The sequence below is a fragment of the Nothobranchius furzeri genome, chromosome 12 (genome assembly GCF_043380555.1).
Source record: "Nothobranchius furzeri strain GRZ-AD chromosome 12, NfurGRZ-RIMD1, whole genome shotgun sequence".
Classification (NCBI taxonomy): Eukaryota; Metazoa; Chordata; class Actinopteri; order Cyprinodontiformes; family Nothobranchiidae; genus Nothobranchius; species Nothobranchius furzeri.
Window position 1 is genome coordinate 7648334 of NC_091752.1, and position 26178 is coordinate 7674511.

Below are 26178 nucleotides of genomic sequence, written 5' to 3' on the forward strand. Positions count from 1 at the left end.
TTTTTCAAACAGGAAGTGGGAGTTGAGTAAGAATCTGGTAGGGGGTGACTTGCTCTTTAAACATCATTAAATCATTTCAAATACTTGAGCAGTTTTTTTTATCATCTTTCATTACAGTTTATATCAGTTTCTAATGATGGAAAATAAGAATAAACATTGCTGAAGATGGGATCCTATTGTATGTAAAGATAACTATAATTATTAAACCGCTTCAGCATTGACATCAAGAATCATTGTTAGCGTTTTATAATTTTTTTTTCTTAAAGAGCAAGTCAACCCCCTACCAGAGTCTAACTCCACTCCCACTTCATGTTTGACAAATGCAACAAATGCTGTTGCCTAGCAGACCGAGAGGGCGGAGCTGCTAACAAATACAGACACACACAGGCTCACGACAGCATTGTGACATCATAATGTACCAGTTTGCATCATAGCATACCTCTTAGCCAATAGTGGTGGCAGATTTAAATTAGAATACAGTGCAGTTGTATCTGTCAATGGCACAACACTGCCAGTTTTAGGCAGAATATTTAAATTTTAACTAAGATGCACTGAAGTGCCAAATTATTGACGACACGTGTCTGCAGCACGATTAGATACTCGTTTATTTGGTTTATCAGCAAAAAAATGTTTATTGGGGGGTGACTTGCTCTTTAATGAGATCACAGAAATGTAATGTTTTCCAACAAACAGAAATAATTTAACTGAATATCCTTTTTCTACATAAACCTCCGTTTTTTACTGGTTCTCCTTTTTAGATCAGATGTTTAAACTTCCAGGTAAAGTTAAATTGGATGTCTGATCTTTCAGTTAATTTTTTAAAAAGATCATAGTAAATTAGTTTTCATCTTTTCACAAATGAAAATGTTCCTCTGAATCCAGCTTTCAAGTAGGTTTTGATTCTTTTGCAACAGCATGAAAAACAGGTTTTTGTTGGGTTTATTATTATTTTTAATCAAGAAGGTTTTTAGGTGCAGAAAATTATAAAGAGTGAAATCCTAACGTGACAGTACACACGTATGAGCTGTGAATCCTATGGATTTTTGTTATCAGAATTTGTTTTGGTTAAAAGATTCTGATGTTAAAACTGCACTCATGCTGTACTGCTATCCTTTTCCTGTAAGATATTATTGTAAAAACATCACTAAATTATCTGTTCTTCCTCATGCAGATGTGGAGTTGTGCCAAATAAAACATTTTAAAGATTATGTCAAGAAATAAATGTGGGGTGACATTGAGAAGAGTGATTTTTGTATTGATTTTTTTGTTTTTGTTAGTTGCTTATTTACTGTAATATATTTTACAAATATTCTACAAAGTTCGCTGTTTAATCTGATGGGAGTTTTCCATGTAAACAAAAGTGCTGTTGCTATTTGCATTTTTTTACACACACACACACACACACACACACACACACACACACACACACACACACACACACACACACACACACACACACACACACACACACACACACAGATATTAAATTTTATTATATTTACCTTTAACCTGCTGCTGAGAGATAGTTTCACATTTCTGTTATTGTGTGTAGCGTCCTCTGCTGGCCACTTACAGATTGTTACGTTAACGCTGATCGAAAGAGAAAATGATTTACAAATTGTAATCCTCTGGAATAATCTCTGTTTAGTCCAATAATGTTTTGAATTTAAAAGGCAAATTAAACAAATGTGTGCATTTTTCCTGCGAAATAAATTACCACATCAGAGGTTTAGCCTTTAGCCTCGGCTATTACCATTAAAACCACAAGGGGGCAGAAAAGCATCAATGATTCATACTTGGGTTAAAGAAGGTAAGAATTTAGCACCAACGAAGAAGAAGGCCACAGTAGAGACAACTTGGGGACGAGGGCAAATATTGCTATATTTCTACCCTTGCGGGCTAATATTTAGCAATGGATTCTCAACCTCCACCTAAACCGTGGCAAGGGCACATTCCAAGAGTTATGAGTGCGCCAGTAAATTACAGGTAAATAATAATGTTACTTGCTCGCTCTCGCGTGTTTACCTGTCACAGCTGGCTCGTAAGTTAGCCAAATGCTAACGCTAATGATCAAGGGCCACTATAAACAACATGTTCAATCAAAACCAATGTCCTTTTTGTTCGGAGCTCGAATAACGACTTAGTTGTGTTTCAGCAGCTCATAAGTTGTTTACGACAACCGTTTAATCAAAATGTAGTTAGCTAGAGCTTCGTTACAGCGTTTTGTTGCTTTGCCTTTAATAAACGTTAAAGCCACTCACAGCATTTACTGTTTTTTACATTAGTGTACATGTCCTCTAACTTTAGATTTTTGCCCGTCTTTTGTGGTTTTAAATGCCTTTTATCAACACGCCTGCTCTGATCCACTGATTTTACACGCTTAACTGGCATTAGCCCAAAGCAGAGCACTTAAAAAGAGAAAACGCTGGCAGCGAAGGGTTTTTCTGATCAGGAAACGGCTGGCAGTGAATGAGTGAAATTATTTTAGCTTCTTTTCAACAACTCTGGTCATGCATGTTTTAGTTCTTCCTGAAAACGCACAGGAAACAGCTGTTCTGTATCTTAGCTTGTTTTTCTCACCAAATAGGTCTACCGGCTTTGGGCCCGCTGCAGGAGTCGCCTCCACTTCTGTGGGTCCTCCTGTCCTGACCAGGATGGCTCCTCCAGTGCCCCCCCGGCCTGTCCAGCAGTCCTATCGTCCATCCTACAACTCCTTCATGCCTTCGCACAGTCCGTATGGGAGTTCCTTCTATGGCGGCTACAGCCCCTACTCTTACGGTAGTGGATTCAACTCAGTGGGCTACAGACACTTCCCCCCCCGAGAGGACGTTGTCCCCAGCCGGTTTGTGCAGCAGGCCGAGGAGAGCAGCCGTGGTGCCTTCCAGTCCATTGAGAGCATCGTCCAGGCCTTCTCTTCGGTCAGCATGATGCTCGACGCCACCTTCTCAGCGGTGTACAACAGTTTTCGAGCGGTGCTGGATGTCGCTAACCATCTAACGAGGCTGCGTGCTGACCTCACTAGAGTTCTGTCAGCTTTTGCTTTTGTCCGAACATTGCGTTACCTGTACAGATGGTTGCAGCGACTTCTGAGGAGGGGGCGGCCAGACGCAGATGCTGAGGACTTGTGGGCTGACAGCACTAGTGATGTTCTTGCTACGAGTTCATCTAGAGGTAACGGAGCAGGCGCTGAGGATCAGCGTGTGAAGTCCTGGCCGGTCTTCCTGTTCTTTGCTGTAGTCCTCGGCGGCCCCTACCTCATCTGGAAACTTCTCAGCTCCAGTGCTGCCAGTGAAGAAAACAGTAAGGCTTGTGTTTCATGTTCTTCTGTCTCCAAACCTGCTTCTGTGTTTATTCCAACTCATTATTTGATGTTTAAAGCTGTTTTCTGACACAAGACTTCTCAGTAAATAGACTAGTAAAGACTCAGTGGTGACAGACGGGCGAGAATCAGTTCAACTTGGACTCCACAGCTTGTACAACAACACTAACCGTTGTCTTTACCTGCTTTCAGTGAAATTGTTCTGTTTGTTTAGCTACTGACTGGGCCAGCGGGGAGGACGATCACGTTGTGGCCCAAGCTGAGTTTGGGTTTTCAGCAGCTTCTGAGGAGGAGCTTTCTCTGCAGGCTGGAGATATGCTTAACCTCGCCCCTAAAGGTAGAAGCTTTGAACATAACCTGTCTTCGAGTTTAAACTGGTTTAAAAAAGCGGCATTTGTAGTTCAAAATATGTGAAAAGTATTACCTTCGTGTGGTTTTTATCCCTTTCTGTGTCGTCCACTCAGGTTACTTTTAAAATGAGATTTCATATTTTGAATGTTGTATGATATTTTTGTTGATGAAGATGTTTAATTGAACAATTATGATTTCAGTTTTCACTTTAGGAGAGTTTCTAATCTGTTTTAAGCTCTGACACAGAAACAGAATCCGCCTTTGTTTTGTTTTTTATCTCCAAAGCTATAATCTGAAAGCTTCAACACATCGTCTCAGACAAGCCTGTTTTCATAGACATCCTGCGACAGTGTGACGTTCACTGTCCAGAACATTTTCTCAACTTCTTCGAGACTAAAACTTGTTTCCCCTCCTCGTGTTTAGAGCAACAACCCCGGGTGCGTGGCTGGTTGCTCGCCAGCGTTGACGGTCAGACCACAGGTCTCGTTCCTGCCAACTACGTGAAAGTCCTTGGCAAGAGGAGAGGGCGCAGGCATGCCGAGATGGAGAGGCTTGCTCAGGTTCAGCCAGGAATGGCGCCGGCTTCTGCAACGGCCTCGACTCCGCAGTCGCACTCGCCTGCAGCTCAAGATTTTAACCGAGATCTTTCCACGGCGTCTGCAGAGCAGCTTGAGTCGGCGTATGGAGCAGCGCCAGCCTCTTTCAGTTCCAGCATGTCCTCCGACACATTGATAAACATCCCGGAGAAGGATGACCTGTGACGATCGAGTCTGAACGAGAAAAATGTTATTCAAACACTGTTTTAGTTCGTCTGAGATTAGCTTTTCATTTAATCTGTCTGAGCTTTAGGCGTCTGTGTTTGTTGAGTGAAGCGAAAGGACTTTGATTCATTCAGAGATGTCTAATTTTTCCCAATTTTATCGGTTAATCAATCACTCAATGTAAATATTTAACTTGATTAGTTTAGGAAAAGGAAATATATTTTCAAAATTAAGCATTGTCTATTTGTTATATTTTCACTACAACAGTAACTAAATCTTACAAACTCAATCATGACAGGAGATTTAAAACACACAGAAATGTGGTTTCTGTACAGGTACGTTTTTTAATAATTTATTAGATATTATTTATTACATTAGAAGTCTTAATTACATTAGAAGTCTTAAGTTCTTTATGGAAAAAAAAAGTCCTAGATTATAAGCAAACAGATGTTTTATCATCATTTGTAATTGAAAAGTCTGATTTATTTACTCTGATTTATCAGTTTCTTTTTTTTATGCAGTGTTAATGTAGGGACATTTTATATAATTCATAAGGGAAAGGATAGATTTTTTTAAATCTGCAAAGTATAAACTGTTTTAAATTTTAAAAATAAATTATTTTAAAGCACAGGTATGCCTTCTGGTATCCACCATAATAACCTTTGGGCCAAATAAAGCACTATTGTGGCTGTTAAGGAAATTTCATAAGCTGCAACAAAACGACACCAGCTTTTAATAGAAACTGCTTTTACGCAGTCTGATGTGTCACAAATATCACTTGGTAATATCAGCTAGTTTTGAAGTTCATGTTTAGAGTAATCATCAACTTTTATTTATAAAGCACTTTTTTACTGCCCAACTGCTGATGAATGTGCTGAAAACAGCCTAGAATGAACCACATCACAAAAGTTTAAAATGTGAGACAAAAAGGGAGCAACATTATTTGATTGGCTCTCAGAAGTGTTCTTTAGTCATCATTTTACATAACCCGTAGAGTATGGGCTTTAAAGAGCAAGTCACCCCTTACCAGAGTATTACTCCACTCCCACTTCCTGTTTGAAAAATGCAACAAATGCTGTTGCCTAGCAGACCGAGAAGGCGGAGCCGCTAACAAATACACACACACACAGAGAGACTCACAACAACATTGTGACATCATATGGTACCAGCTAATGTTTAAGGGTACCTCTTAGCCAATAGCGATGGGAGATTTAAATTCAAATGCAGTGCAGAGTTTTTACCTGACAACGGCACAACACTGACAGTTTTAGGCAGAAATTTTAAATTGTAACTAAAATGCACTAAAGTGCAAAACTATTGACCACATGTGTCTGCAGCACGATTAGACACACATTTATATAGTTTATCAGGAAAAAAAAGTTGATTTGGGGGTGACTTGCTCTTTAATTTTAAAGAAACACCATTCATTTACATTTTCAATTTCGGTTTAAAGTAAATGATTTTCAGCAAGTGTAAAGAGAGGATCCCACATCGGTATGGTTAAAAATGATTTTAATTAAACTGTGAGGCAGTCACAATCTTCGGAGTCTTGTTTGTGAATGTAAATTAGAAACAAGCCGACCCGGAAGTTTACTTTTATTTTAAAAGTAATTACAGGATACGGTAACGAGCTGCAGTGCGACATCGGAGATGAGGCAACGCTGCTGAGCTGAAAGGAAATAAACCGCTGAAATTTCAATAACCTGACAAGTACTCCGTTTGCGTTTTTATTGACTGGTTGCTATTTTCTTTTGCAACCAGGTTAATAAACTTTGCTAAAACTACTTGCGGTAATGCTAGCTGCTGCTAGCTAATGGTGCATTCACTTACTTTAGGTAAAATCAAGTTTTTTTGAAAACATTGATTAAGAAAACTGCGATGGATAACACTTTTTTACCCACCGAGTGTCCCCATGCCCACCTCTCAAGCCAGAAGTTTGTGTAAGAAGTTACTTATAACTTTAATTCACTACAGCTGAGGGATGTCGCGTAAACGCGTGACCAGTGGTTTTAAAAGGGTCACGGAGCTTTTTCGAGGGGTACCTGAAGGCAGCAGAAAGTAGCTAGCCTTTTAGCCGGTAGAAGCAGACCGCAGCATCAGCATCACGCCATGGCATGAAGATCCAGCATCTTTGACTGTACTAGACAACGGTTAGGAACATTATTTTAACATAATGCCTTAATCTAGACGATTTAAATGTGTGTTGTTGAAATAATCTCATTTATTTATTTTATTTTTTATAAAAGCACTGAGATTATTCCTGCAGTAGCATCACTGCTCAGATGAGTTTCTGTGTTGGTTGTTTATTTGGTAGACACTCAAATCTTTAACCAATCAATCTTTATCAATCATAAAAAAACATCAAACAATCAGTTAACACACACAAAGTCAAACATTTTTAGGGTCAATATACATTGTTGTAGATTTGATGCATTTTTTTTTTTTTTTTTTTTTTGGTCTCAGTCTGTAGAGATGAGTCATTTCTCTTTGGACAACAACAACTTTCCGTGTGACAACAACGTCCTGGTTCTGGACATGGTTCTGGGCTCTCTATGGGGGACGGCCCAGCCCATAAACTGGGACAACGTAGCCCAGCTGTTACCGGGCTTCACTCCAAAAGAGGTAACTGCAGTCCCCTCCATCATCCATCGTCTCACTAGTTATCCCATCAAGTTCATCTCCTGCTTCATGGTTTAGCACCACTAGCAACAGAAACCAGTTGACTGAGTCTAATGTGGTTTTACAGTGTGCCTGTCGATTTGCGGAGCTGCAGAGTATGAGAGCTTTTCCACGTGTGGATTATCAGTTTAATGAGCTGACAGAAGCAAGGACGTCCCCATCAGAAAGCCCGCTGCAGGACTCAGCCGTGGTCAAGAGCAGCTGTAAAGTCGTGGGTCAGTTTGTGCTGCTTTTGTTCTCAAATCTCAGAAAATTCAGTCGTGGCTTTAGGAGCAGTTTAGTAGCTGTGGTTTTTATTGTAGGTTGTGTTTATAAATCTGCTGTGTGTTCACGCAGGCTTCAAGTCGGTTCCCAACATCAGAGGTGGCTCTGTGGAGAAGAAAGAGAAACGACTCTCAGCAGAAGAGGACAACAAACCTCCAAAGCCACGAGAGTGAGTCAGGAGATCTGCACCAACCCGTTAAATGTCAGAAATCTGCTTTGTAAAGCTTAGTCCTCCTAACGAACGTCTGAGGTGTCATTACTGAACCCTGTTCTGCAGCCCCAACATCGTGATCCACGTTTGTGATGAGACCAAGAACCTGAAGCAGGATTTCACATGCCCCAGAGACCTTCTAGTCAAGGAGATGCGTTACTTTGCTGAATATTTGTCCTTGGACCAGCAGCGATGGGAGGAGGTGGACATCTCTGTTCACTGTGATGTGCAGATCTTCGATTGGCTCATGAATTATGTCAGAAGGAACACAGCAGGAGAGGGGAACAAGGACAAACCCCGGCTGGGTAAATCTGAGAAATAAAATGTAACGATTACATTTTACGTTTGATTAATTCGCTAAATGTCGTGTTCTTTTGTTTGCAGAGCCAAGCAATGTGATCTCAATCCTTATCTCCTCTGAGTTCCTGAAGATGGATATGTTGGTAAGTTCTGAGGTTGCGTCTTGTGTTTTCTGGAGAATTGATCGATAAATGAATAACAGGGACTAACTGGAATGAGAATCAGCTCCTCTAAATCTGAGACCATGGTCTTGAATTGTAAAAGGGTAGAACGCCTTCTCCAGGTCAGGGATGAGGTCCTGCCCCAAGCGGAGGAGTTTAAGTATCTCGGGGTCTTGTTCACCAGTGAGGGAAAGCTGGAGCGTGAGATCGACAGGAGGATTGGTGCTGCGTCTGCAGCGATGCTGGTGTTATACCGGTCTGTCGTGGTGAAGAGAGAGCTGAGTCAGAAGGCGAAGCTCTCGATTTACCGGTCTATCTATGTTCCTACCCTCACCTATGGCCACGAGCTTTGGGTCGTGACCGAAAGAACGAGATTGTAGTGAATAAAAGGGTCAGTTTTCACCATCGAATTGACACGGTAACCTTTCACGCACGCCACAGCTGCAAAGTCGTGGTTACGCCAGCTGGAGGATCCAGACGCACAAATCAACCTTTTGCTCACTTAATGTTCTTCAACGCAGACACAAACTGCCAGGGTCTCCCGCAAAGGCCTTATCTCTCTGCTAAAAGTCAGACTGCTGGATTCCTCACTCTGGATAAAAGCGAATCCACATGAATCCTACAAGCAGGGTATCCGCGGGTCCTTAAAAAGTCTTAAAAAGTCTTAAATTTGCTTTTCCAAATTTAAGGCCTTAAAAATCCTTAAAAATGACAAATAATCCTTAAATCCAGTTTCCACAGGTCTTAAATGACCAAAGACCCAAAAATGTTCGTGAATTTCTAGTTAGTGTTTTTAAGTATGACGCTGGCGTAAGCGGAACCGTACACATTCAGTCGGTTGTGAAAGGGGGCTATTTTTAGATGAGCACATTAGCTGGTTAAGCTAGTGAGGAAGTGCAAGTTTAATGGTAACTGGATGGCTAATCAGGCAATAGCTGGAAATTATAGCTTAAATTTAATTAGAAAAATAGCTTAAATTTGGTCAAAGAGGCCTTAAAAAAGGTCTTAAAAAGTCTTAAATTTTGCTCCCTTAAACCTGCAGATACCCTGTACAAGGCTTCACAACTTATGGGTTAAATAATCATATGTGATGAATGAACAAGATGTCTAAATGAAATGTTTGAATAACTCATGGTATTCATTTCAGATTCATTGATTTAAGCACAGGCTATCCAAGTCCAGTCTTATTCAAGTCATTTTACACTTCGTGTTTATTTTCTGGCTCAGTTGTTCTGCTGAACTGGAGCGGGGCTTCCCATTCGCTTGCCTTCGGGGGCGCTGTCCCTCTCTCTCACCCAACTCTGTGTCTGCACGAAGCTGCAGATGGGTGTGTTCATTCTATCTCTTTACTTTACTCTTGTGTGACTGGAAGACAGAGAAATACTATTTTCCAACGTTATCACAAAGCTACATTCCTAATCCCGGCCTGACCAGCTGCGATTAAAACTACGATCCGACACCAAATTCTGTACGTAATTCCGACATTCATACGGAGATGACACCTTTTTGGTTAATATTCCAGACATCACGTCTGAAGCTGTGTTCGTTTTATGCATTACAAGATCACGGATACAAACGGCCGAAATGAGTTTTCTCCACAGAGTGGCTGGGCTCTCCCTTAGAGATAGGGTGAGAAGTTCAGTCATCCGGGAGGGGCTCGGAGTAGACCCGCTGTTCCTCCACATTGAGAGGAGCCAGTTGAGGTGGCTCGGGCATCTGATCAGGATGCCTCCTGGACGCCTCTCTGGTGAGGTTTACCGGGCACGTCCAACCCTGGAGGAGACCTAAAGGACACGTTGGAGGGACTATTATTGGGCCATTCCCATCTGTACCGGGTCGGCCCGGGCCGGGTAGCCCCAGTCGGCCCCAGCCTGGCCTGGTTAATTCCACACATCCTTGTCTTAAGCCCATGTGGGCTGATTCTACCCACCAATCAGAGGCTTGCTCTAATGGAAGGTGTGAATTTGCTGTCAGCAGTGGGTGTGTTGGCCCTGGTCGGCCTGAAGCAGACCCCCTCGAGAAGAGGGCTGAGAATGAGCCTTGGTTGGCCCGGAAAAATACCAGGCCACCCAGATATGTAAACAACCTACGCTGCCCGGCCCGGGCCGACCCGGTACAGATGGGAATGGCCCATATGTGTCTCAACTGGATCCCCCAGAGGAGCTGGCCCAAGTGACTGGGGAGAGGGAAGTCTGGTCCTCTGGCTAGGCTGCTGCCCCCACGGCCCGACTGGATGGATGGAAATAAATAACAGTGTCTGTGCACAGAACTTAAGTTATTCATGCATAAATGAAAGACGTCTAGAATATTTTGTTTATGTTTTACAGTTCAGGTTATCTTTATAACCTGTAAAATGCAAAATTATAGCTCCGAAAAGACTCTGAATGCAAAGCTTTGGTAGAGTTCCTGAGATTTACTCCACCAATAAAACATTTTTATAAGAATAAAAATCTGTTTTCATCCACAACCAGGTGGAGGAGTGCATCCATTACTGTCACAAACACATGAGCTCCATCGTGGCGACTCCCTGCAACATGAACTGCATCAACAACAACCTGGCATCGCAGATCGCCGAACTCTTTAACCACAACGAGGCCCACGACATCCGCGACAAAAAGGACAAGTTCAAGAGGTAAGAAGAAGGAAGGTGATGAAAGCAGAGGATGCACCATCAGCAGCCATTTTTATTTGGAGTCAGCAGAGCAGTCCCTGGCATTCTAGATCCCAGATGTCTACGTAGTCTGTGGGACTAAACATGGGTTAGCTACATCAGCAGGTGAGAGAGTTCACCTGTTTAGAGCCAGATAAGAAATCAAGGTGATAATAATGTAATATCAACACAAAAATGCATTCAGACATTAGTTTATAACACACATAGACAACTAATTAGACTTTATCCTCTGCTTTATCATTTAGTTCCACAATACAAGAAAACAGACGGTGCTGCCTTAAAAGTAGAAAAAAGCTGTGACGAATGTTTGGATGTACAAACAAGAGTTTGTTTAGTTGGATGTTCCTTGAAGATATAGGAAAATTATTAGCATCTGTATTTCTTATTATTTTATTAGCTTAGTGTTGTTTTTTTTTAGTGCATGCTTCAGTAAGACACAGGAACTAAATTATTGTAACCTGCCATTTAAAGGCTTGATTGAAAATTAATCTTACAGATGATGGATTAGCTCATTTCTTAAAGAGCAAGTTCACTGAAAAAACATTTTAATGATTATTTCAGTTTCTAATGGGTCACTCTGAGTGTTTCATGCAGGATGAACCTGAGAATAGTCTCCTACACATGCTCCTCTAGCCAACAAAACCAAGCTAAAACGCATTGTTTTACAATTATTATGCACACGTTATGTTGTGTTTTTTATATTTATATGTTAACTTACTTTAAACCAAGGTACGTCCTTAAACATTCGAGCACGCTCTGTGATTGGCATCTGTATGTGAGCAGATAACGCTATTGGTTAGTGCTGACTGGCGCTTAGTTCATATTGCATGGAGCTCTACGGGACAGGGGGTGGGCGTACCAAAAAAACCACATTGCCTACATTATATCACAGAACATAAAACAATCACGTTTATGGATTTCTGAAAATCGTACATAATTCCTGAAAGGAGAAAACTCTGGACAGCAGCTTTAACATTCATGGACTCACCCATCTTGACTCAAGACGGGGAAGGCTGTTGTTGCTTTAGCGTCCAGGAAACAGCAGAGTACATCTCTGCTTGTAGAAGCTAACCGTTAGCATCAGCAACTCCACCACACAGCAGAACTCCTCCAGGCTTGTGTTATTTGTGGAGATAAAACATCAACGTTGCAGAGCAGACAGAGTCAGCGGTAGAGTCGTGTTGCTGTTAGCCAATCAGAGGAGAGACATCCACATGTCAGGAAGTAAGACTCCAGATCCGGTCGTCTGAAGCTACTTTCTCTTGTACCTAAACGGGTGCATCTGAGGTTTTTCGCCCAGAGAACAACTTACAGGGTAATCATTCGTTCTAGAGACCACTGCGGATCTGTTAAAATAAGAATAAGTTTGATTTTAAACAAAATCCTGTTTGTTTGCTGTAGGTGGTGAATTTCAAACCTGGCCCTTCTGTCTTCTTCCTGTAGTCCTTTACAGCTGTGTAGTCTGTCCTTCAGGACCTTGTCTAAGTGGGACGGGCTTAACGGGATATTATTGGTGTTTGACTTTTCCTTTGATCGTGTTTTTTCTTTCCACAAGCAAACTGTTTAAAAAGAAAATCGAGCATCTTTTTGATCCGAACTACAAGAACAAAGATTCACCAGGGAATGCCTCAACCCTGTACCGGTTAGTTCTGCTCTGTGTTGGCTGTCGTTGACCTTACACCATGAGGGATTTCTGAAAATGTAAACATTTTGGTTCATTTGATATTTTTGCTAATCCAGGTGTGGTCTGTGCCTTAAACTCCTGACCAGAGACACGGAGAGGAAAATCTCTTGTGTTCCTGGGAAAATCAGCATCGATGCTCAAGGAGAAGTCATCTTTACACACACCAGGTACCACAGCGGCTGTTAGGCGAGACAAAAAAACACAATCGTGTCCTGTTTAATTAACTTCAGCTGTAAAACGGACACGTGCTCCTTTTCCCCTCAAATTCACAGTTGTCATAAAATAATGTTTTAGTTACAAACTGAGCTCAGATTAGCCACGCCTTCTTCATGAACTGATTGCGTGTTTGTTTGCAGACAGAAAAGCTGGGATGTGCATGAATACATCACAAGCCTCTACGAGGAGCTGAAGTCCTGGGTTCTGGTTTACTGGAGGATCTGGGGTACCATCAACCACCTCACCTGCTCCAGGTGCCAGCAGGTTCGACTCTGGAAACGGCATCAGATGAGAAAAGATCATAAATGTGTGGGTATGTGTGTAAATAAAGCATGTGTGTGTGTGTTTGCAGGTGTTTGTGTGTGCAGAGCTGACCTGCTGCAGGTACCATCCGGACGGTGTGCTGTACCCAGGCATGGGTGCAGAGAAAGGCTGGGGTGGTGCCGGAGTTCATCCCTGTTGCAACCAGAGGGTTCTCCGCTTCGATCCCACTGGGATACCAAAGGTGAGTCCTCATGCACGGCTTTGACCCACAGATCCTGGGATCACGATACCTCTGTAGGCCAAAGGTTGATGTTTATGATCCAGTTCAGCTTCCAGTTTGCCTTAAATGAGGAAAAAAAAAAAGCATAGACTCTTCAACCTGAGCTAGCACGACATGGTGGGCGACAGTGGGAAGGAAAACTCCTTCAAAAACAGGAAGAAACCTTCAGCAGAACCAGGATGGGCGGCCGTCTCTGGACCGACGAGGATCTGCGAGAAATGGAAAGAGACGGAGACAAACACGGTTGGGTTGGACCAATCAGTACTGTAATTACAAACTTGGGAGAGTAAAACCAGCAGAATGAGATGTCCTCCTGCAGTCTGAGCCAATAGCAGCATAACTAAAGGGATGAGCTTGATAACCTAGTCTTGTCTGCACAGAGAACTAGTCTGGTTACTCACAGGCAGAGAGGCACACGAGGGGCGGGACTAGCCAATGACCAATCAGAAAAAAGGTGAAAACATCTTCTTTAGAAGAAAGGCGTTTAGCGCTGCTGCTTGTTGTGGTTTTAAACACTTGTCCAAGTCATTTAGAACAGCTTCAGACCACTTCAGATGCATTTTTATGAGAAACTCGGCATTGCGGTGTGTGGCGTACGCTGCTCAGTGCTGATTGGATTGGTTAGAATTCTTGGGGGCTGGGGTTATTGGAATAGAAGAGTTCCCAAACCGTGGCTGGTAGGATAACCCTAACTAGACAGGGTGTCTGTCTCACAGATGGTGTCCAGAGAGGAGCCTGAGAACATAAAGCTCTACTTCCTGTTTCTGGAACCAGATCTGTAGTCTGAGAGCCACGGGCCTCAATTTATCAAAACGTTCCTACGAACATTTCTATATTTATATTTTTATTGCGGTGGCCTCTCATGCGCACGTTCCTTCGCAATCGTCTGATGATAAATCCCACCTGTGCGTGCCCAGGTGCTTGTGTCCGTTCACCGTCATTACATACAGAGACGCCCTCAGTTAACCATATTTGGTCGCGCTACATCTTTAGCACGTGAGGGGATTTCCTGTTTATTTTTCTGAAGAAAATTAAAAAACTTCATTGATGGCGAGATCGAAACACTGGCTGCCAGCGCAAAAGAGAGTTGTAGAGGTTATAAACGCAGTCGGGACTGAGGCGAGGTTCCCGTCGGGAATAAATAAAAAAAACAAATCTGATAAATGGTAGAGGAACCCTACCAGATAGTAACCCTATCCTAACCCGATGATCAGAGAGCGGAGAGCGGGCAGCAGAGGGCGACAATGTCCTCTGCTGCCCGCGGATAAACGGAGTAGGAAGTGACGCCACCATCTGCGTCAGCTCTGAGGATGTTTTGCAGTCAACAAACGAAACGTTCGTCAGCAAGGTAAAGAAAAACCTTTCCTGTGTTTTAAAAAGAACCAAAAATGGAACACAAATCAGCTATGACATAATGTTCGATTCCCGTCAGGCACGGGTGTCTTTTATAGGCTTTAGCTCCGATAATGAGACACAGCTGTTTTCTCCACCTAAATAGTTATTTATTGGGTAAATATAGATTTGTGCATGAGGAACATGGATGACTGGGACATTCAGAGCTGCGGTTCCTCGTTCTACCACTAGACGCTGTTCGTACGCATGGGTTCAGATTTTCTTACATTTACGAACATTCCTACGCACAAGTACAAGTTGGTAAATCCCACACTATGCGCAAATTCGTGCCTACGCACGAAATACGCACAAATCTGTGCGTAAGTACGGTTGATAAATGAGGCCCCAGATGTTCTGCTGAGAACATCTGGAACAAGAAGATGTTTGATGCTTGACGGCTTTTTATGTTAGAAGAGATGCAAAAATCTGATCTCGTGGCTGGCAGCAGCGTCTGGATCAGATTTATGTAAATGAAAAAGTGTCGGATGAAGCACCAAACCCTGAGCTTACCTTAAGGGTTGAGTTCATACTGGCCGTTCAAACGACCCAGATCCAGATCCAGACCCACATCCAGATCCAGGCCCAGACCCAGATCCAGATCCAGACCCACATCCAGATCCAGATCCAGGCCCGTTTTCTATCAAGTGTTCCTCAGCATTCTTCGAATATCCAAAATATGCCCATACTGCTGACTTTGTCTTCTTTGAGGGCTGATGGATGTCCTGAGTGCTGCCGTCTCCCCCTTCAGCTATTATTTCAGCTTTAAAGGGGCATTATGGAAGTTTGACAGCCAAAACATGTATAGAAATAATAAATGTCTTCTTCATACATTCTCCTGCAATGCCCTGGTCCTGTAGAATGAGCCCTGGCATTTTTACTGTGATTGCCTGTTTTTCTGTAAAATCACAGAAAAAGAGAGATGCTCGGGTCGAGCAGGCTGCTTCATGCGCGTTCACGCTCAGGCATCGCCCGTAGCATTTGCTATCCGTAGCTTTAGCAGCAGAGAGAGAGGTAGTGCCAACTCAGCGACTTTGTCGCTGTTCCTAACGCCTAGTGATGAACCTAGCTACATTTCTGAGGACCCTTCGCTACTTTCTTCTAGATATTTCCAGCAAATTAGCAACAAAATAGCCATTTTCGCTCCGAACCGTTCTTTGAATGTTGTTTCAGCTGTCATCAAGAATATAAATGTTAGATACAAAAGATGTCACTGGGTCTATAGCTCACCTAGTTAGACGTCGGTCTCTCGTGCAGAAGATCGGTGTTCGATTCTTGATGTGAATGTAATTTATATAGAGTTTATATTTGACATTAATGGTATATTTTTTTACAGTAAGATGCCCACATTTTTATTTGAGACTCGCCGAACGGCATTGAATTCACAGATAAAAAAGATGTGGGTTCAACTTTCATTTTGGAACAATTTTTCAAGCAAGGGAAGGGAATGATCTGAGCATGCAGGAGGACTGACCCATCATAAACCTTTGTCGGCTGTGCTGAAGAGAAAGGTACAGAAGCAAATTATTTAATTAATTAGCTGTCCTCTGTCCTCCGGGCCACACACACAAACACGGGACTGTCTCAGCTGTATTTTTGTTAAGGAGTGTGCACGTACAGCATGTGCGCCTCGTGCACGAGCCTACTATTGAAGCTGCCGTTACACTTTTGCCCTGAGGGGGCAGTCGCGAGCATAAAAATTCAAAACTCCGTAAAGTCCCTTTAAGAAAGTTTTGGTTGTAAACTGCAAAGTGCACATGTGTGGCAATTTCAGCAGATGAGATGGTGGCTGGGAAGGATCACCGTGCCTACACCGCAGCCACGGTGATCCACCAAGGTAACAAATACTCAGACCCAAACCCAGACCCCGTTACAGATCCCTCTCTTCAGACGTTCTAAAGCCTATTAGCCGGGCTCTGAATCATCCTGGAATAAGGCTCATATGCCTGGTGACCTTTTTCAAAGCTCATTAGAGTTTTCCCTCTTGGCCCTGCAGCTTTGGGAGCTTGTGCACCAGATAGTCCATAAATCAGAACACAAAGATTTAAGGTTTTAATGCATCTTAAATGAACAAATCTTAAAAACAACCCAGCAGCCATTCTGGATTTAGCAAGAATCTTAAATCTTAACGTCTACTGAAGAAACGTTAAAAGAAGTTTTTTGTCACAAATGCAGTGAAAGTTTAATATTTTAGGCTGATAAAATGTTTCATGAACCCAAAAGTCAGTCCTGATCCGGTGTGATTTGTTCAGGGCTGTAGGATGCGAGACCACATCGTGAGCGTCCTCCCTGAGGTCAGAGGTGACGACACCTCGGATCAAACCAAGGTCCTTAATGACCTGCAGCTTCACAGAGACGTGGTGTGTTTGTCTAACGTGCCTGCTGTGGAGGGGTGAGTGTTGCTGTCGGGAGGATGTGTCTTCTTTTATTTCTGAGTTTTTCTTGCGGTGATGCCATGTCCGTGTGTCCGTAGAGAGGAAACGGTGTTGGGTGCAGAAAAGGCTCAGAACTGGGACATTATGTTGGAACCGACCCTCCTCGGACCTCTGAGAGGAGACGGCAGCACCGTAAGTGTCTCGCCGCTTCTTCCCGGCTGCTGGGTTGACTTGAAGGTTGAACTCTTTCCCTGTTTTCCCAGTTTTCCCTTCTGAAGAACTGGAGTCTTCAGCTGGTAGGACATCACCTTCGTCAAGATTAAACTGCTGATTGTTCTGTGGGTTATCCATTTTTAACCTAAACTCTTCCAGAGGCAGCAGTCGCTGGTGTCAGAGGATGACGAGTACACCACAGGGTCAGAGGTCACAGAGGATGAAGTTGGGGATGAAGAAGAGCAGTCAAAGAAACAAGGTAAAGACTCAGATTACAGATGAGCCACACGTGTTTCTCCACTGGTGGTAGATGGCTGCCTGAACGGCCTTTGTTCAGAGAAATAGAGATTAACGTCCTTCAGGACTGATGTGCTAAAGGCTAGCCTGGTTCTGAACACTTCACAACATCTACAATGTTGTCATATAAACCTTTCCTCAGCCGTCAGTTTAGCGGTAGATGGATATGATCGAGTCTAAGACTGCAGCTATCGAATATTTTAGTATTCGAATATTCTATCGAATCCTCCATCGATCAGTCGAGTATTCTATCTGACGACGTTTCAAGTGAAACGAGATTGTGGTCTGCTGCTAAAAATATGAAAATAAAACAACTGAATTATAGACGGCTCAATGCTATCTATTAAAATGATGATGTTCCCTCCTTCCCCGCCGATATTTATAGTTCTAAATATAAATAAATATTTTATGCAACAAAATTTGACTTTCCAGTCACATTTTAGGTTTGTATTAATATCATTCATCTAAATATATTCACATATAATCAGTAGAATGTATTTATTTCATCAACATTTAATTTCTACTGGAAACATAATTGCAGAATTTTCTTCCGCTGATAGTTTAGTCGTTCACAACCATCACGTTTTTTCTGAAACACAGTTGCTCGTGAGAATGCTTCCCGCTAGCTTAGCATTAACAATTCTACTCGTAGTTTTGCTCTTGTCTATCAGGAATGTTGGCGTGACCTTTGACCCAGCTCTCACCCTGGATTCTCATGTCAGTTCTCTTGTTTGCTCTTCCTTCTTCCATCTCAGGAACATTGCTGAGTCCCATTCTGTCTCGCTCTGAACTTGAAACAGTTCTCCACACCTTCATCTCCTCACGCTTAGACTACTGTAACTCTCTTTTCACGTGTCTGAGCAGAACCTCCCTGAACCGTCTACAGGTGGTTCAGAACGCCTGTGCTCGGCTTCTGACCAAGTCCTCCAAACACACCCACATCACCCCGCTTCTCCTCCAGCTTCACTGGCTGCCAGTCAGCTTCAGGGTTCATTTCAAGATCCTGGTTCTGGTCTATAGGGCCTTACATGGACAAGCACCATCTTACATTGATCTTCTCAGTTCCTACACCCCCAGCAGGTCCCTGAGGTCCAGTGATCAAAGCCTACTGGTTGTGCAGCACACCAGGCTAAAGGTCAAAGGTGACAGATCATTTGCTGCTGTAGCCCCCAGACTCTGGAACTCTCTCCCCCTGAGCCTGAGATCAGTGGACTCAGTGGTCTCCTTTAAACTCACCTGTTCAAGCTGGCTTTTGTATGACCTTCTTCACCTTCCTCAGGATCCACTGATTTCCCTCTTTCCTATTAACTCTCTCTTCTTTCTTTACATTTTTCACAATGATCTATTTTTGCTTATTTTAAATATATTTTTAAACATTTTCTAAATATTTTTTAATATTTAAAATGTTTTGTTTTTGTTTAGCGCCTTGTGATTTTTATCTTGAGAGCCGCTATAGAAAAGATTGTTTCTTCTTCTTCTTGATCCCAAACGCTGGACCGATTCTGCCTTTTGGTTTGTGTCTTTGCTGGTTTTATCTGTTTTCTTCCACAACACCTAGATGACCACGTAGTGAAATGTGTTCAGACTGTGGAGCATTTACTGAAGCTTCAAATAAGTGAAAAATGGATCAAGGAATTCAATTAATTGAATCATTTGATGATTCTTTTCAGCCCTAATTGAGTGTAAATATCACTGGGAAGGGGCTGTTGATACTTCCTGGTTATGGCTGCATTTAGACTAGCTGTTAGCTTGTCGGTCATGAGGTACTTCAAGGCTTTAATCGACTAATTCATTTGTGCTTTTTCACAATTAGCTGCTTAAAGATGCTGATTTATGTTGGAAGTTCTCTAGAGACTGGTTTATTCCTCCAGTTGTGCTTACCCTAACACTAACCCTTTCACCCTAACGCCTGAACAGTTCAAGGTCAGAATTAAAAATGTATTCCCAAACAAAATGTAAATAAATCCAAATCAAAAAGTGGTTTGGTACAGAAACTACTGAACCAGGGTGAATTTTTTTAAGAAAGATACAACATATTTATTTGAAGGCGATTCTAGTAAAGCTCCCACAATATTTTTTAAAGTAGATTTTTAAAATGTATTAGAATAAAATTTTTATATAGTTTATTTTCTACTCTAATTTAATAATTTTGTAGGTTTTTTTACTCTTAATTTTAAATTTGTTTACATTAAAAACAATTTTTTTTACTCTTGTTCTCTTATTTAAAATTTTCAAATTAAATTAAAATTTTAAAAATTCCACCAGTTGAGGTGGCTCGGGCATCTGGTCAGGATGCCTCCTGGATGCCTCCCTGGTGAGGTTTTCCGGGCACGTCCAACCGGGAGGAGACCTAAAGGTAGACCCAGGACACGGTGGAGGGACTATGTCTCTCACCTGGCCAGGGAACGCCTTGGGATTTCCCCGGAGGAGCTGGCCCAAGTGGCTGGGGAGAGGGAAGTCTGGGCCTCTCGACTTAGGCTACTGCCCCCGCGACCTGACTCTGGATGAGCGGATGGATGGATGGATTTTTAAAAATGACCTTTTAAAAAATGTCCAAATAAATTTTTATTTGTCTGGTTTTGATTTTCTTTAATATAATTTAGCTTAATTTTTCTCATTTATGGTGCCATCAGTTTTTATTTTTCCAATAAGATGTTATTTGTTTATTTATTTTAAGGGGGAGGGTTTACCGCAATGACACAGAGATCCAAAGATCTGATGGTTTCACTGCCTCTCTCCTGCCAGCAGAGGGCGCTTGATGGCCTCAAACATGTTGGTTTTTCTGTTTCCAGCTGGTAAGAAGGCCAAGAAGGCCCACAGACCTCTGAAGAAACAGCTGTCCTCTCCGAACCTGCTCCAAAAAGAAAAATCTGAGAAGGTTTGTTTCTACAGACTTTAGTTTTGTCTCCACTTGTAAATAATCTCAAGCTAATGTTCTGCTGACGTTCTCAGCAGAACATTTCTTTCGGGATTATTTTTTTATTATCATTTTGAGAGTTTAATCAGCTTGTTTTCTATCTTTTAGAAAAATAGAATTTTGAAAAGCATTATATTGTTTTATCCTAACCTGACCTTATTTCCTTATTTCACTTCATCCTCAGTCACAGAGCAGAGACAACACACCGTTCACGTAAGCTCACCTGAATATGAACTCATACACACACACCTGTGCTGTCAGCCACCCTTGATAACACGTGTGTGTGTGTGTGTGTGTGTGTGTGTGTGTGTGTGTGTGTGTGTGTGTGTGTGTGTGTGTGTGTGTGTGTGTTATAGAATAAGCGTTCAGAAGAGTAAGTGGGACAGTTCCAGATCCATGCGCTACAACCAGGACGCTCAAAGAGAAGAAGGTAAAGGAGGATCTTTAGACGTCTCACATCCTCTAAGTCAGGTGGGGAAGCCTAGTCCTCGAGGGCCGGTATCCTGCATGTTTTAGTTGTTTCCCTGCTCCAACAGTCATGGCTGAATCACCTGTTCGTCAGCTCACCAGTCTCTGCAGAAGCCTGTTAATCACCTGCTGGTTAAAATCAGGTGAGTTGAAGCAGGGTCACAACTAAAACAAGCTGGATAAAAGCCCTCAAGGGACCAGGATTCCCCACACCTGCTCTAAGTTTTGTGTTTATTGTTTGTTCTTTTTGTTCGTACGAGTAGATCAGCACCGTATGGTGGAGATCGTCGGCTACTTGACCAAGATGAGGTTTGGAGATCATGAACAGAGTAAATCCAAGGACACTAAAGAGGTGCACACCTGTCCAGAATGAAAATGAGATGTCATTTTATTCCTAGAGGTCTAATGTTTACGTGTGTGTGTGTGTGTGTGTGTGCGTGCATGTGTGTGTGCGTGCACATGTTCATATAGCCTGCTGGGAGAATTTATGCCAGAATAGAATCACAGTTTAAGAACGTCTCTCAAGTCCGACAGAGTACAGAGAAAGCACCCAGGTACTTCACTCACTCTCTCTCTCTCTCTCTCTCTCTCTCTCTCTCTCTCACACACACACACATACCTACATGTGTAAACTGAATATCTGAGCGTCTCTCTGGTTCTGCAGATCTAAAACCCGCTACGCTCAGATCAGAACAACATAAGGATCTCGCAGAGCTGCCGAACCGTTCAGGAGGACAACGGGAAGCCTGGTGATCAAAGGAAGCGATGAAGAAGTCGTCGTGTTTTCACGGAGGCTTCAGGGTTTCACGCCTACCGGTGGACTCCTCGCTCAGCTTGATGCATGTTTGTGAGCTGCGTCTTCACACAGAACCCGACTAATACAGATAACAATATGAGAAAGTGTCAGGCGAGCAAATAAAACTGGCTGATTTTAACGTGAACCAGCTCACAAAACCTTTGGTTTAATTTAAGTAAAATGTTTCAACAGGCAGTCCTGAAGTGGGCTTCATACTTTCACTCATCTTTGGGATCATAGCTATAAGTTAAAAACAACACCCTTACCCTGATTCAGAAATCAGGTCGGATTCATTCACAGCTGTTTTTAGAAACTTATTTTGCTCGTGCAAAGACGAGTAACGATATGAAACTGGAGTTTTCAGGAAAAATAATGTGTTTAGAGAAAAATCAAATTAAATCATGTCAAAGTTTTTTTAACAAGCTAAAGTTAAAATTCAGCTTTCTCTTACTTTTGCCCACCGTTTATTCCAAATAAAAGTAAAAACTTTAGTTCTGGTTGGAAAAGAAACTGAAAGTCAGGAATAGAAAGTTAAATTTTGATTAAAAAAAATAGGAATAAGGAGAAAAATGTTCTTTGACTCTTAGACATCTGATTCTCTTCCTGTCCTCCATCTTTGTGTCGGCGTTAGTCTGGAAAAGGTCCTGAATGATTATGAGTTCAGCTTGTTTATCTCAGAACCAAAGGCGGTTCTGGACCGGATACGATCACTCCCGTCTGTCCTCTGTGGGTGAGACCATCACTAATAAAACAGAAACGGTCGTTAAAACCAAAAAGCCAAGTGTTGCTTCTCTTCTTTGCCCACTAGGAGGCAGCGGAAAACTTTGAAGGGGTTATTGGGTTCCAAGTCTCAACTTTGCCCTAGTTGAATGACAACTTGCCAACCCCAGCTATAAAGCTGCAGCAGGTGATGGTACCAGTACTGTGTGTAGAGCTTCTCGTCCTCGGTTTGGATGTTCTCGTCTGAAGAATGAGGCTATGAGGAAACTCGGGTGTTAATCAGCCTCTTCCTTTTAGGATTCCTCACAGCTTACACAGGACTCGGATGGTTCAGTGTGTCAGGCTTTTCCTCTACTCCTTTACAGTAGACGAAGCTAAATCTGGAGATGTAGGTCATGAAGGAGGTCCAGTTACAGCCCAACTAAAGTTAAGAGCGTCAACCACGATCTGGAGGCTACTGCCGGAGTCGGTCAGCTTTGAGATAGTTTAGGAGAAAATGTATAAAGAACCACAATGGAAAGAAATGTTAATGCTGCTGTCAGTAACTAATTGAGGAGAGACTTGAGGTAAAATGTAAATGGGAGTTTATTTGCTAGGCTCCTCTCGGCTTTCCACTGGATCTGGAAGCATTGAGTTACGTCAGTGAAGCTTAAATGTGTGGAACACCAAAAAAACTAGGGATGAGCCGGATAATCGTTTCAGACGAGTATCCGGTATGGATACTGCATTTTTGACGAATACGAGCATGAAACGAGTTAAACTCGTTAATATCTTTAATCGTGCTGAAGGAAAATCCTCATTGGGTAACTGACTGTCTTCACGCTCTGTGATTGGCCAGTCACATAGAGCACCCGCCCCTCCCTCCACACAAAACTGCAGCCGGCCGGGAGCAGCGGTCCGGCTCATCCACGCACACACACAGACAGTAACGGATCTCGCTGTGATTGCTTCACTGTTGCTCACGTTTCCTCAGTAGTCCCTAGGTTTTCTTCAGCTCGCCTCTTTTTCGGTTGAATATTTAAAGTTACTTTTTTCGTAACTTACTTGGTGCATTTGACAAGACAGAGCTGACGTGCTGCATCAGTCACTACCTCTGCTCCGGTCGGGTTTTTTATTTTTTTTTAACTCCCTCTCTATCTCTCTCTCACACACACACACACCTCAATCAACATTGTTTTGTTTAACTTTGTGTGGGAAAATGCCAAGAACGTTAAGAAAAAAATCAGTTTAATCAAATTAAAATTAAAAAATATAAAGTTGTCTGGTTCTAGCATTTCATATTTCCTAGTTCCTACTGCATGAGTTCAGATGCATTAATCCATGCACTTAAACATTAATGTAATGATTTAATGAAACACTTGTTCTGCAATAGTTCCTTTACTATTGTGATCAAAAATATTTAATCTATTCTGAGGCTGCTCTGTAAATAGTTTTCAAATAAACCACACACATAAACTTCTGGTCAATCCATATCAATTTCAGACTTAAAATAATATATTGATTTAAACCACACCCACTTCCGGTTAAGCCACGCCCATTCCGAGTACAGATTGATAATTTAGTTGGTTGAACAGATAGATAGTGGTGTACTTGCTCATCTCTTAAAAAAACATTTGTAAAAGTGATTATTTCTGATTGAAATCTTCATGCTACCCGTTAGCATTAGCAACTCCACCTCACAGAACGCCTCCAGGCTTTTATCATTTGTGGAGAGAAAACAACATTGCAGAGCAGTCAGTGGTAGTCGTGTAGCTCACTTCTAGTCCCTGGAAATGGTGCAGTTTTTATTTAGTGAAATCGCATCTCGCGGAATTCTTTCATAGTCGCTGTGCATCTGAAATACTCCCGATGGCGAGAGCCGCGACACCCTGTGCCGGTAAAAAGTGAAATTATGAACGCAGAGTTCAGACTTGGTTAAAAAACCTCAACTTTATTCAATTCAAAAAGTTCACAACAAAGTAACACCTTGAGAAGGAAAATTAGGCATCAGATTGGGTACCTATTTAGATTTATACATTCTTGCTTAATTAAAACTCGTTGGCAATTTACTCGGTCTCTGGACAAACGGGTACAAAAAAAATTTGCAAAAATACAAAATCAAATGTAAACCCATAATTATTTTTCTGTTTGCTCTAATAAGGTAGTGTCTGTCTTTAAGCACTACTTGATGGTTAAACTACTTAAATTAGTACAGTTGAAAATCCTGAAGGCCTTCGAAATAAACTTAAAAGATGCAACCAACCGAGAACCCATAAATACTTCTGCCCCTTCAGTAAAACGTCTCAGTAATGGAGGCTCACAAATGAGCAACAATCCTCTTAGAGGAAAACAAAACGCTCATTCGACTAAGCGACAGCACAAACAACCCACAACAAAAAGAAACAATAGAATCATTTTTTTTTAAAAGTTCCCATGGTATCAAGATGCTATACAGTTGGGATGATATGCACATATTCAGTTTTGCTCCTCTACAGAAAACCGCTGACTGCAGTCTGAGGTGACGCTGAGCTTATGGGCAACAGATGCTGAAACCAGAAGCAGCATCTTTCAGTCTTCATTCATTTCCCGTTAGATTCACATTCTCCCACAATGCAGCAGGGCAAGCAAGCGGCACGTGGCGCTCTAGAGGACTGTGGAATTCATTTATATATAAACACCATGAAGAAAGGCAGGAAGTCTGAAGGAAACTGAACTAAAACAAGATGGTGGACTTGTTCAAACTGTCACAACTTTATCATGCAGGTCTGTGACAGACAGAGACAGACAGACGATACTGTAGATTAACAGCTGTGGAAAATTAATGCACAAAAAGTCTCCATACAAAACGTAGATTATGTAAAAAGGGCCACAGAGTGACAGTCATCATTTACAGAGTGAAGACGGGACACCCCCGCTCTGCAGGGGGCGAGCACCTTCCCACCCTAGCAAGTGCCTCTCCTGGGTTCTGTTGGGATGAAGGTTCTAGATCCTGCAGCTCAGTCACACATCTCCTCTGGGATCTCATGCGGGTTGAGGATTCCCGGCACGGACATCTGGATTTTGTGTTTCTCTTCCTGAGCCTGACGGAGTGCTGCCTCTCTCTCCTCCAGGAACAGGTCAGAGGTGTCCTCACCTGCAAACTCCTAAAGGGGAGAGGAGGAGTTGGAATGCAGTAGCAACAGGTGTGTGTGTGTGTGTGTGTGTGTGTGTGTGTGTGTGTGTAGATGGTGGTTTTAAAGACTTGCCTTTATTTGCACAAGGAAGTCCCTCAGGTGCTCCTTGAAGGCAGGAATGTCCTGGTTTAAACTGAACAGGCCCGTTACAAACACCTTCACCTGAGCACTAACACACACAGGAACACACACTTATATAAATAACAAACATGAGTACACACACACACTCTAGTGTTTCTACTCACTCCTGTAGGTGGGGGAAAGCAGTCTTCAGCAGGTTGGCCACGTACTCCTGGATGAACACCTGGTTGGTGGTGGACGTTGCAGGATTCAGGGACACCGTGATCTTCCCTTCCTCCACCAGGTTGAACATGTAGGCCAAGATGGACGCATGCATCGTGAGGCCTGCAGGGCAGACAGGAACGTCTCTTTAATTTGTCTAGTAACACATCGGAGAGGGACTAATTTCTCTGGGCTCACCGGCCGTGTGTGATGTGTCTGTGACCACGGAGAAGATGTGCTGCAGGATGTCACAGAAATATGTCTGGTAGAAGCTCTGAGCTGCCGTTTCCTCCTGAGCAACGTTCTGCAGCATCGTGTAGAGGATCTGCAGACCTGGAAGAACACAAACAGTCCGACTTTAGCGCCCCACGTATTCCCCATGATCCCTCCTCTGAAGACCAACGTGTT

At 42.5% G+C, this 26178-nt stretch overlaps 3 protein-coding genes across 9 annotated transcripts in view; 2 read left to right on the plus strand and 1 right to left on the minus strand.

Annotated features, from left to right (window-relative positions):
- The first annotated feature begins 1809 nt into the window (after positions 1-1809).
- Positions 1810-4664, plus strand: pex13 (peroxisomal biogenesis factor 13). Its single transcript, XM_015944093.3, has 4 exons — positions 1810-1986; positions 2588-3300; positions 3534-3656; positions 4094-4664. The coding sequence occupies exons 1-4, from the start codon at positions 1913-1915 to the stop codon at positions 4429-4431; spliced, it is 1248 nt and encodes a 415-aa protein (XP_015799579.3). The 5' UTR covers positions 1810-1912; the 3' UTR covers positions 4432-4664.
- Positions 4665-6233: 1569 nt separating this feature from the next.
- On the plus strand, positions 6234-21669 carry sanbr (SANT and BTB domain regulator of CSR). Of its 3 annotated transcripts, none has more exons than XM_054749929.2 (22): positions 6234-6371; positions 6895-7053; positions 7178-7325; positions 7447-7543; positions 7652-7890; positions 7970-8028; positions 10518-10678; positions 12273-12359; positions 12458-12568; positions 12758-12881; positions 12970-13122; positions 16803-16942; positions 17024-17117; positions 17189-17221; positions 17298-17397; positions 20228-20313; positions 20537-20565; positions 20709-20782; positions 20889-20963; positions 21084-21172; positions 21292-21374; positions 21485-21669. In XM_054749929.2, the coding sequence occupies exons 2-22, from the start codon at positions 6904-6906 to the stop codon at positions 21519-21521; spliced, it is 2169 nt and encodes a 722-aa protein (XP_054605904.2). In that variant the 5' UTR covers positions 6234-6371; positions 6895-6903; the 3' UTR covers positions 21522-21669. The 3 variants fall into 3 exon arrangements, with proteins under 3 accessions (XP_054605904.2, XP_054605903.2, XP_015799577.3); XM_054749928.2 differs by lacking the exon at positions 6234-6371 and adding an exon at positions 6441-6581; XM_015944091.3 differs by lacking the exons at positions 6234-6371; positions 20889-20963 and adding an exon at positions 6441-6581.
- A 3013-nt stretch (positions 21670-24682) lies between these two features.
- xpo1b (exportin 1 (CRM1 homolog, yeast) b) overlaps positions 24683-26178 on the minus strand; it is a 39617-nt gene continuing 38121 nt past the window's right edge. For all 5 annotated transcript variants that reach the window (XM_015944090.3, XM_015944088.3, XM_015944089.3 and 2 more), the window contains exons 22-25: positions 25969-26103; positions 25734-25893; positions 25561-25657; positions 24683-25458 (exon numbers count right to left, since the gene is read on the minus strand). In XM_015944090.3, the coding sequence (XP_015799576.1) occupies positions 25312-25458; positions 25561-25657; positions 25734-25893; positions 25969-26103 (539 nt within the window). In that variant the 3' untranslated portion in view covers positions 24683-25311. The remainder of the gene's footprint in view (positions 25459-25560; positions 25658-25733; positions 25894-25968; positions 26104-26178) is intronic.